We start from the raw sequence: 12,455 nt of genomic DNA, 5'->3' as shown, positions 1-12,455 counted from the left end.
AAAAACCAATGAAATCTCCAACAATAGGGATTCTTGTTCAATCCATTATAGAACATCCATAAGGAATATCATGTGGCCTTTACATTAATATTATGCATCATATTTTTGACCAATAGTTTTCATTTGGGTAAACAAAGCATATATGAAAACCCAATTTATGAAATAGATTAAGAAAAAGATAGCATTTGAAAGGCACATGGAAGCTCCAGAGTGTCTCATGGGCAGCTATATGCAATGATTTTTAAGGGGAATTAGAAAAATATTCACAATACATTAAGTGAAAAGAATATAGTTAGTAAAACACAATGTACAACGTATCTTCAATTTTGCTAAATATGTATTTGAATATACAGTTGGCCCTTTGTATCTGTAAGTTCCATATCCATGGATTCAACCAAGCACAGATCAAAAATATTTGGGATAAAAAAAATCTGTACTGAATATGTACAGGCTTTTTTCTTGTCATTATTCTCTAAAGAATACAGTATAATAACTATTTATGTAACATTTACATTGCATTAGTTATTATAAGTAATGTAGAGATGATTTGAAGTACACTGGAGGACATCTGTAGGTTATATGCAAATATAATGCCATTTTACATAAGGGAATTGAGCATCCTTAGATTTTGGCATCTGAGGGGAGTCCCCACAGATACCAAGGAACAACTCTATACATAGGAACGTTATACATCAAAATATGCATACTGGTTATTCCTTAATTTGAGGATTATGAATAATTCTCATTTTCCCCACATTTTTTACAATGAACAAGAATTTGTTTTATTAATGTAAATTGAGACTATAAAAGCAAAACTCCTGAATGTTATTTTAAAAAGGCAGTTAAAGCAAAAAGTGTAACAAAAACATATTGCATATTATTGAATACACACACACACACACACACACACATACACACTCATATAACAAGTAATGGGAATTTAATCCAGTGACTGTTGTGCTATGAGCATTGGTTTGAAGTCCTCGAATACCTGTGTAGACAAGGGGTCATACTCTACCCTTTGAACATCAACCTTGGATATTGATCCTGATTTCAGCTGGGCTTAGAATGTGAACTTTATAAACAGACTGTTGAATCATGGCTCTGCCATATTCATTGTTTGATCTTGGACAAGTTACTTAACAGTGCCTAAATTTTCCCCATCTATTAAATGTTACCTACCTGATAGGGAGTTGTTAGGATTAAATGAGTTAACTCAATAACACGATTACAGCAATGCCTGGCATTTAGTAAAGTGATCAATATTAGTTGTGGTTGCTATTATTCCTATGTCTTTAGAGTTATTTTCCCCCCAAACTATCTCCCTTCCCCTGTCCCAAAGTTGGCTGGAAATTCCAGAACTTTAGAAGGAAAGTCATGGTTCTTATTCAGATTAGTTTCCCAAACAGGTCACTGATCAACATGGTGCATATTTATTCTTCCTAGTAAAATTTAGTAGCAACTATACCTTATTTTGTAAGGATTTGTATGTTTTTATGGCATGATTTCTGGTCAGAAATTGTCCATGTTCAGTGATTCACTAAAAGGACTTACAGGACTCAGCATATGGTTGTACTCATGCCTGTGATTTATTTCAGCAAAAGGATACAAAGCAAAATCAGTAAAAGGAAAAGGTACATGGATTAAAATCTAGAGTAAACCAGGTCTAAGCTTCTGAGTCCTTTCCTAGTGAAGTCACTCAGAATGCACTTAATTTCTCCAACAGTAGGTTATGACAATATGTGTGAAATATCTATCAGGGAAGCTCATTAGAGACTCAGTGCCCAGAATTTATATTAGGGGCTATTTATGTAGATACCCTCTGCCTAGCATATACCAAAATTCCAGACTCTGAGAAGAAAAATGAGTATTCAGTATAAACCACATTGTTTACAAAGTTTAAGCACACTGAGCTGTTGCCAGGATAGAAATCTCAGGCCTGCTTTGTTAACTCTTTTCTGCACAGTGGTATGTTATAAAATATATCTTAAGGAACTAATGTAAGCAAATCTATACATTTTAAAAACAGCTTTATTGAGATATAATTTGCATACTTAAAATTCAGCCACTTATACAGTGCAGTGATTTTTAGTATATTTATAGAGTTGTACAACCATCACCATAATCTAATATTAGAACATTTCCATCACTCCCCTCCCAACCAATTAGCAGTCATTCCCCATTCCCACCTTTCCCATCCCTCAACCCTACCCCACCTGCCCAGCCCTCGTCAACCACTAATTTACTTTCTGTCTCTGTAGAACAAATCTACACTTGAACATGTTTTCATTTTTATTTTATCTCTGATATTAATGGCTTTGTTAGATGGTAGTTTAAAAATTATTCATAGGTATTTTACTTTCAGTGTGTGAGTCAAAGATTCAGAGTTTGAGTCTGTATAGTGGCTTCCAAATCCAAAGCACTCATCAACAATGATTATCATCAAAATTGATATTATTCATGAGTTGGGGGTATTTAATGAAATAATTCATTTAAAAGGCCCTTGTCTTTGTAAACTTTGTTTTTATTTGTTTAAAAGTATATTATACAATTGATTGAGGCTTACCAGTGAGAATTTTGATATTTACTTGGTTAACATTTAGTCCTTTCTTGGTATCTTTTTTGCTGAAAGATAGGTAGCAATGCATAGGGAGAACAGGATGAGTTTGGGAGAGGAAGCTATACTATTGCCATTAGGATATAGAGAAGAAAAAAAGTATAAATTATTAGGAGGTAAAGGACAAAAAGTATTTATAAGGAGCAGTAATTATTTCTTTGGCATCCTCTAATGTGGGCACAACATACAAGAGTATTTACATAGCAACAAAGAAAATAAAATATCTAGGTATATACCTAACTAAAGAGGTAAAGGACCTCTATAAGGAAAACTATGAAACACTGAGAAAAGAAATAGCAGAACTTGCAAATAGATGGAAAAATATACCATGCTCGTGGATCGGAAGAATCAACATTGTTAAAATGTCTATACTACCCAAAGTGATCTACAGATTCAATGCAATCCCTATTAAATTACCAACATCATTCTTTACAGACGTAAAGAAAATAATTATACACTTTGTATGGAATCAAAGAAGACCCCGTATAGCAAAAGCAATTTTAAGCAACAAAAACAAAATGGGAGGTATTAATCTGCCAGACCTCAAACTATACTACAAGGCCGTGGTTCTTAAAACAGCCTGGTATTGGCACAAGTTCAGGGACACAGACCAGTGGAACACAACAGAAAATCCAAATATAGAACCATCCTCATATAGTCACCTAATTTTTGACAAAGCGGGAAAGAATATACTCTGGGGACAAGAATTCCTATTCAATAAATGGTGCTGGGAGAATTGGTTAGCCACTTGTAGAAGACTGAAACAGGACCCACAGCTTTCACCTCTCACAAAAATCAAATCATGGTGGATAACAGACTTAAACCTTAGGCGTGATACAATCAGAATTCTAGAAGAAAATGTAGGAAAGACTCTTACGGACATTGGCCTAGGCAAAGAATTTATGAAGAAGACCCCCAAGGCAATCACAGCAGCAACAAAAATAAATGAATGGGACCTGATTAAATTAAAAAGCTTCTGCACAGCCAAAGAAACAATCACGAGAATAAACAGACCACCTACAGAATGGGAAAAAATTTTTGCATACTACACATCAGATAAAGGACTGATAACAAGAATTTATTTAGAACTCAGGAAAATCAGCAAGAAAAAATCAAGCAACCCTATCAAAAAGTGGGCAAATGACATGAATAGAAACTTCTCGAAAGAAGATATAAGAATGGCTAACAAACATATGAAAAAATGCTCAACATCCCTAATCATCAGAGAAATGCAAATCAAAACCACAATGAGATATCACTTAACCCCAATGACAATGGCCTTTATCAAAAAAACCCAAAACAACAAATGTTGGCGTGGGTGTGGAGAGACAGGAACACTAATACACTGCTGGTGGGACTGCAAACTAGTGCAACCCCTGTGGAAAGCATTATGGAGGTATCTTAAACAGATTCAAGTAGACCTGCCATTTGACCCAGCAATCCCATTACTGGGCATATACCCAAAGGAAAAAAGGTCATTCTGTAACAAAGACACCTGTACCCGAATGTTTATAGCAGCACAATTCACAATAGCAAAGATGTGGAAACAACCAAATGCCCATCAATACATGATTGGATTAGTAAGCTGTGGTATATGTATACCATGGAATATTACTCAGCTATAAGGAATAATGAAGATACGTCATCTCTGTGGTTCTCCTGGAGAGAGTTGGAACCCATTATATTAAGTGAAGTATCCCAAGAATGGAAAAACAAGCATCACATGTACTCACCAGAAAATTGGTTTCCCTGAACATCACCTAAATACACATCTAGGAACGACACCAATCGGATATCAGACTGAGGTGGGGGGTGGGGAGGGGATGGGGGTATGCCTACACAATGAGTGCATTGCACACCGTTTGGGGAATGGTAACACTTGAAGGTGCTGACTCAGGAAGGGGGGGTGGGGGGGGAGGGACATATACCTACCTGATGGGTGCAACGCACACTACCTGGGGAACGGACACGCCTGGAGCTCTGACTTGGGGGGAAAGGCGGTACATGGGCAACGTATGTAACCTGCAATTCTGTATCCCCCATAACAATAAAATGAAATTAAAAAAAAAGTATTTATATTGAATCAAAGGCTAAAAATTGTTAAAATTGTAAAAAACTTTAAAGCAAAGGTATTTATATGTGTTTTTAACTATTGTTTTGGTTGAAATCTAGAGTCTCTGAAAATTGGGTTAGTAGAATATGCTGTAAACAGAGCACTATAGGAGGATGTTTGTTTTATGATTAAAATAGAACTTAGAGTCACCATAAATTATGTAAGTGTTGACTAATCTTGGGTTTTAACCTAAATGTCCAAATCTGTGTGAATTCTTATGCTTTTGAAATACAAGCTTTAATTTTAGTGTTAACAGATGTTTGTAATTAAAAGGGATATTTTTGGATATCAAGAATTAATATATGAAATGATTAAATAAGGCAGTAGCTCTCATTGTTACTCATGTCCTTGTCTTCCAGGTGATTTTACAGCGAGATGCTGCTCTCCCTAGGGATGCTCATGCTGTCGGCCACACAGGTCTACACCATCTTGACTGTCCAGCTCTTTGCATTCTTAAACTTACTGCCAGTAGAAGCAGACATTTTAGCAGTAAGTACAGAAAAATTTATTGATGTCTGAAAACATCTCTTAAAGAAAAACTTTTAAAAAGTCCTGAATGATGGAATCTTATGATGTTTTTACCTACAGACATTCCCAAGCACAAACACACAGTTACTTGAAAGTGGGGTATCTTGTTCATTTTCTGTTGCTTAATATCTAATGTAAGATTTCATTTACAATAAGTACCTGATGAGTGATGTTGCTTTTGCTAAATAAAGTGTGTGTACATACATGGATATTGGTGTACACATACCTTAAAGCTTGTATATTGATGTGGAATCTTAACTGTTTTTCTTGGTTCCTAGTATGTCTCTAATGACTATAAGATCTCGATAGTTTCTCTGTTGATAATAATATTTTAAGAAATTCTAAAAGATGTCCATAGAAAATTTCAACCTAAGATTAGCATTAATGGGTCAAAAGAGAACCAGAGTGGCCTGGTCATTGATGGTAGATAGAAAAGTTTTTAAAGAAGAAAATTGTTCCTTAAAATCTTAGAAGTCCTCTCTAGGTTACTGTCCTACTGTCTTCTACAGTCAAGGACAGTCCCTGACTTAAGATGGTTCAACTAATGATTTTTTAACTTTATGATGGTGCCAAAGCTGTATGCATTCTAATGAATACTCCTTGACTTAACATGGAGTTAATGTCCTGATAAACTCATAAGCTGAAGATACTGTAAGTAGAATTCTACTCACAAAACATTTTTGACTTACGATTTTGTCAGTTTATGAGGGATTTATGCAAATTTAACCCCATCGTAAGTCAAGGAGCATCAGTTTTTATTTTCTATTTCTTACTTCTGTGAAGGTAGAAAAAGAGGAACTAACTCAGCGTGCGTGTGTGTGTGTGTGTGTGTGTGTGTGTGTGTGCGCGCGCGCGCGCAGACCTATACTCTAGGTATGTGCTGAGAAGTTATTGCTTTTACTTTATGGATGCAACTGATTTCCTTAGTGACGTTAGGTGAGAAATAGAAGGACTATAATTGTTGCTGACCAAAGCTTGATGTGGTTCTCACCCGTGCTTCTGCATATTGTGGCACTTTTGAAGGATTCCATGATCATTGTAGAACTTGGGAAAGCCAGGCTGGTTTCTGTACAATAGCTTTTGAAAGCAGAGCAACTCTAGTAGTCCATATAAGATTTCACACCCTCTGTCACCCTCTTTAGTAGGGAACTGGTTAATTAAGTTTTTTTTCTGGAATAGTCTGGGTATTTTCAAGGTGGAGTAGGAGTAGAATCTTTAAGGACTGCATCCATTGCTATTCCAATCTCTCCTCTAAATTGGTCCCCAAAGTCTTTGGAATATTCTTGGAATGACTTTTGAAATGAGTTAGAGGATTTATGGACTGATCATAGAATGAAGTTCTCCTTGTCTCCCTTTGCTCCTTTGATTTGTCCATTTTGTGTCTTTCTCTTTCTCCCTCCCTGTGTTGTTTCTAATGCCTGTCACTCCTTTTGTCTTCTTTGTCTCTTTTATGCGTGAGGGGGATTTTTATTCTGTGGTCCAGCTGTCTGATGGGGTGAATGACCTTGATCAAATTATTTGGCTGCTATAAGTGCCTCAGTTTATTTGTAAATTGGGGTGTTGTGGTGATGATTAAATAAGATAAACTGCTTAGAACAGTATCTGACATGTAGTAAATGTTTTGTGTATCATTTTTATCTTCATTATAATTATCATTCTGATCATCCTTCATTCACCCCCTCAAGAAGATATGAAACTACCTGAGCTGTATTTTTTAATTAGAGAGAAAACAAAATGCCAGGTATAGAAGATCAGTCAGTCCTTTTTGCCAACCGTATTCCCTGTGTAGCAGCCAGGTAAGTGTGGAGTGTATGTTGATGTCATCTAGTGAAGGAGCCCGGGAGCTGCTACTTTCTATGCTGACACCAAAGGTTAGAAAGCTGACTGAACACAGAGTATAGTTGTAGGGGAGTGGCTTGTGAAGGCATATAACTGGTAAAAAGGGGAACTAAAAATTAAGGCAGAGGAAGTGGAAATGACACAGTCATTCAAAGGAAGTGAGGCAAGCAGTAGAAAATATTAATACTAGCTCTTCCTTTTAATTGAAAGAGCATCCCTGAAATCTGAGTTTGTAGTAATATAGATTTAAATAAGTTGGACATCAGGTTGATTCTAGTTCCATTTGGAGAGGAATTAGGATGTTGCTGTTGAAAAGATAAGTCAATTTTAGTTGTACTATTTGTATGCCAAGATGCCTGCCTGCCTGCCTGCCTGCCTGCCTTCCTGTCTCTCTGTCTGTCTTTCTTTCTCTCTCTCTCTCTCTTTTTCTTTCTTTCTTTCTTTCTTTCTTTTTCTTTCTTTCTTTCTTTCTTTCTCTCCCTCTCTGTCTCTCTCTTTCTCTCTTCCTTCCTTCCCTTCCTTCTTCCTTCCCTTCTTTTTTTCTTTCTCTCTTTGTCTCTTTTCTGTTGGCAGTTGTTTCCCCCCCAGACTTTTAATTCCCTGACAACAGTGTTTGTCCAACTAGTTGTTGAGTTCTAGGAGACTGTGGAGATGCTACTAAAGCATGTCACTGACTAGCCATTAAGCTCCCTGTACTGTGAGTACCTGGAAGGCAGGACTGTGTCTTACTAAACTTTATGTTCCTAGTGTCAGTTACACAGTAGGAATTCAATAAATGTTTGAACTCAATAGGCTTCCCTTAGAGATTTAGTTCTATCATATTTTCTTTTAATAGCATTTGTTCCTTGACACCCAATGCCTACTGTCATGAATGGACTGGATTATGTACCATGATAGTTAAGAGCTCCAGCAATGGCGTTAAAATCTGAGTTGAATTCTGGCTCTACCCCTCAGTAGTTGCATGACTTTGGACAAATTATTTAACATTTCTTAAATCACAGTTAACTTATTGTAGAAGTGGGAGCATATCAAAGACAGAGCAGGGTAGTAGGTTAAGAGCCAGGGTTCTGGAGCCAGACTGCCTGGGTTAGAATCCTGGTTCCTCTAATTTACTAGAGCAAGTTATTTTCAACATTCTGTGGTCAATCTATAGAATGAGGATGATAGTAAAAGTGGCCTACTTTATAGCGTTGTTGTGAGGATTAAATAAATTAATACCTGTAAAGTGATTAACATGTCTGTACATAATGAATGCTCAATAATTGTTAACTATATATTACTTTATAAATTAAATTAAATCTTCTGTTAAGACTTCTGCCAAGAAGGATAATTGATTAAGGAAAAGACCTTTTCAAGATAAGTGGACTCAAACTGTTATGTAGTAACTACTGAGGGTAGGATTCTAGAGAGAAGTAACTATTTTCTTCTTCAAAATTTTTAACAGTGAATATGCTTTAATGCCCCGAGCATCACTCCTCTCTCCCCCATACCAAAAAAGTAAAGCACCTTTTGTTTTGTTTTGTTGATCTTGTTCACAGTGGGAATGTTTTTTGTTTTAAACAATGTGATTTTAAGAGGCAGTCTGAGACAGTCCTTATTTTGCTGTTAAGGAAGGACAAAGTAGTTTCAAAAAGGTTCTCACTCAATAACAAAACTTATTCCAAGTCCCAGTGTTACAAGTACTATAACTGTTCAAGCTATATATTTTATTTATATAATTTTAGCAATAAAAGTGAAACTCTCCTCACTGCCCAAGGCCAGAGCCAGCCCACCTGCCTCTGGGCTTTGAGTGCTGGAGATGGGGGCCTGGCTGCGTGGTGTCATCCTCCTGCCCTGGGAGGTGTCTCTGCCCCTGTGGGGCTCCCCACTGCACCCCTTAGGGAGGGCTGCAGCAGACCAGCAGATGCCCGCTGGGAGTCTGTGCTGACCCTGCCCCAGGGGCCGAGGGTGTCAATAAAGTGCTGTCCAGTGAAAAAATAAAAATTAAAAAAAAAAAAAAGTGAATATCTCTGTAATAGGAAATGATAAAAGCATATATTAGTATAGTTGTAGATTTTCCATTTCCTGATTTTAAAAGTGCATTTTTTTTTAAGTACTGCTTACATGTATTTGTATGTTTCTTTGGCCTGTAGTCATTGATCTAGAATCTAGATCAATTTATTTATTTTATAGTGGTGTCCTCGGCAGGGAAGATAAATAATTTTCCCAAGTTCAACACTAACTACTGATTGTAGTTGAGTTAAATCAATTAAAGAAAGATGTTTTAATTAAGACATTAAATGATAAATTATGATGATGGGTTTAAAAGCATTCTAAAGCACTTTGTAAACTATAGAGTACTCTGCAAAAATGAATTATGATTGTTATTGTTGCAATGGGAAATCACCCTAAAGCAATTACCATGTACACTTGGTGGCCTTCAAGTACACTACTAGACTGATTATCCCAGAAGTAATGGAGTGGATAGGTTCTGTGCCCAAATTTAGATGCTTGAGTCACACAGTTTATTGAATTAATTACAAACATACAGTGAGACATGAAGGTAAAAGATGGAGATGCTAAGACACTTAGGATCGGATTCAAGTAGGATGCAAGAACCACACTGCCTGAATCCCATGTTACCTGTTATAGTTTGTCCAGTCTTTCCCTATGCTGCATTAGCTTGCCCTGCTTACAGTGTGATTACCAGGACCTGAGTTGAGGGTAAGCCAAGGGGACTTGACAGATGGAAGGTGTCTGGATCCAGCATTTGCTTGTATTAGAGAGACACAGGGCATTTATACTTGGTCACAGCTATGACTTGCTGTTAAACTGTGGAGCTGTTTATTTGCTATGACACAAGAGGCTACAATGGGGCTCACCAATGGATGTTTGATTTAGGGATGACATAGCTATCAATCTGGGTTTGTGATCTAATCCATGTTTTGTGAATATTTAAGGTTTACTTGATCCTTCCATCTTTTTCTATCTCTATAACACTCTTGCTTCATTCCTTTTATCTTCAAACTATCCTTTTTCATATTCAAAACAAATGTGTTCTATTTTTTCTATTTATGGCCTACAGGTTATGAACTACCTTAATTTCTAGTATGTTATAATTTTTAACCATATTTCAAAAGTTACTTATTTACTCTCTATGCTTAGTTTTGTCCATGTTTCTTGTTTTTCTTGCTGTGTATGTAGCAGATAGAACATTGTTAAATGATATAGCAAACACCTCACAATTATCACTACTGATTATCTTCTAAAAGCACAGAGAACTTTTGTTTTGGAAGAGGACTGATAAATATTGTAGTATAGGAATCTATGTCTGTATGAAAAGTGGGGGGGAAGTTATTAAAGAGTTGGAATACCTTCACCTTTCTCTGTGTATGTATTTCATTGAATTTAGTCTTTTGATTGTTTAGCCCTGGATAAAAATGTTCAGCTTATATCAAAATTGACAATACCTTAAAAGTATCATTTGATGCTGCTGCTTTCCCCAGGTAAAGTCATCTTTCATAGCTACATCCAGAAATCCTATAAATCTTTTTTATTAAATCAAGCCCTTATTATATAGAGTAAATAAAATGGAATTCCATTGCTGAAAGATGATCTGCCTAGAAAATTCCTTTCTAGGAAATTGTCTGCAGGAAAAACTCAGCGAGCAGTAGGTTGTTTAATGTTATAGAATTAGTATTACTGTTTGATAATAATATATGAATTCAAAATCCAATTTAAGCAGTTGTGTATGTTGTAAATTGTATATATATTCCTTGCTATTTTAGTGGATGCACATTTACAAAGTTGATTTTATTGTAATAAGCTGTTATAGTAAATCAGAATCGTGGAAATAACAATTTACATAATTCAATAAACTTTTGTTGTTAATGTTATATATAAATTGGTTTTAACTTGATTATTTTTAATTTTATATTTAGTATACTTTTGAAAATGCATCTCAGACATTTGATGACCTTCCAGCAAGATTTGGTTATAGACTTCCAGCTGAAGGTTTAAAGGTAAGAAAATAATAATATATGGTAAAGGCACAAGGTAATGAGGTGATTTTTATTATTCTTTATTACATAAAGAATGAAAACATTTCTTACTATTTATTATTACAAAACCCATACATAGTCATTTGTAAAGGGTGCACAGACTATTGAAAAGGTATGAGAAAGAAAGTGAAAATCACCTATGATTGCATTATTCTGAACTAGCCACTGTTAACATTTCGGTATATAATATTTTAGACCTTTTTTTTTTTAGGATATGTGCCATATGTGTGTTTGTAGATGTGTGTACGTATATATAACACATATGTGAATATATTTATTTATGTAAATGCTTACACATTTGAATATTATTCAGCCATAAAAAAGAATGAAATACTGTTGTTTGCAAGAACATGGATGAAACTGGAAAACATTATGTTAAGTGAATTAATCCAGACACAGAAAGACAAATCTCGCATGTTATCACTCATATATGGGAGCTAAGCATTAAAACAATTGATCTCATGGAGATAGAAAGTAGAATGATGGTTACCACAGGCCAGAAAGGGTAGTATGGTGGGGGGTAGATAAAGTGGGAATGGCTAATGGGCACAAAAATATAGTTAGATAGAATGAAAAATATTTGATAGCATAACAAAATGACTATAGTCAACAATGAGTTATGATATACTTTAAAATAACTAAAAGAATGGAATTAGAATGTTCCTAACACAAAGAAACAATAAATGCTTAAGGTGATAGATACCCCAATTACCCTTATTTTATTAATACACATTGTATGCCTTATCAAAACTTCACATGAACCCTATAAATATATGCAACTATTATGTACCCATTAATTAAAATGTAAATTAGTATGGCCACTGTGGAAAACAGTATGGAGATTTCTCAAAAAACTGCAAATAGAACTGTCATACAATCTAGCAATCCCACTATGGGTATTTGTCCAAAGGAAAAGAAATCAATGAATCAAAGGGATATCTCTACTCCCATGTTTATTGCAGCCCAATTTACGATAGCAAAGATATGGAATCAACCTAAGTGTCTATCAGTGGATGAATAAATGAAGAGAATATGGTACATACACAGTGGACTACTATTTGGCCACGAAAAAGAATGAAATCATATCATTTGCAGCAAAAAGGATGGAACTGGAAGTCATTATGTTAAGTGAAATAAACCAGGCCCAGAAAGACAAATATCACATATTTTCACTTATATGTGGGAGCTAAAAAAGTTGATCACATGGAGGTAGAAGAGTGAAATGATTGATTCCAGAAACTGGGGAGGTAGAAGAGTGAAATGATAGATATCAGAGACTGGGATGTTTGTCTGGGAGAGGGAGGAATTAGGAGAGGTT

The 12,455-nt window shown here is 35.6% G+C and overlaps 1 protein-coding gene across 6 annotated transcripts in view; it reads left to right on the top strand.

Moving 5' to 3' along the window:
* The window catches only part of RNF13 (ring finger protein 13), a 120,131-nt gene that overhangs the window by 26,699 nt on the left and 80,977 nt on the right, over positions 1–12,455 (top strand). For 5 of the 6 annotated variants that reach the window (XM_069473100.1, XM_069473096.1, XM_069473099.1 and 2 more), the window contains 2 exons: positions 5,090–5,219; positions 11,018–11,098. In XM_069473100.1, coding sequence (XP_069329201.1) covers positions 5,106–5,219; positions 11,018–11,098 — 195 coding nt within the window. In that variant the 5' untranslated portion in view covers positions 5,090–5,105. The remainder of the gene's footprint in view (positions 1–5,089; positions 5,220–11,017; positions 11,099–12,455) is intronic. The other variant, XM_069473102.1, reaches the window with a different exon arrangement.

The sequence above is a fragment of the Eulemur rufifrons genome, chromosome 7 (genome assembly GCF_041146395.1).
Source record: "Eulemur rufifrons isolate Redbay chromosome 7, OSU_ERuf_1, whole genome shotgun sequence".
Classification (NCBI taxonomy): Eukaryota; Metazoa; Chordata; class Mammalia; order Primates; family Lemuridae; genus Eulemur; species Eulemur rufifrons.
This window is presented reverse-complemented; position numbering and strand designations above follow the sequence as displayed.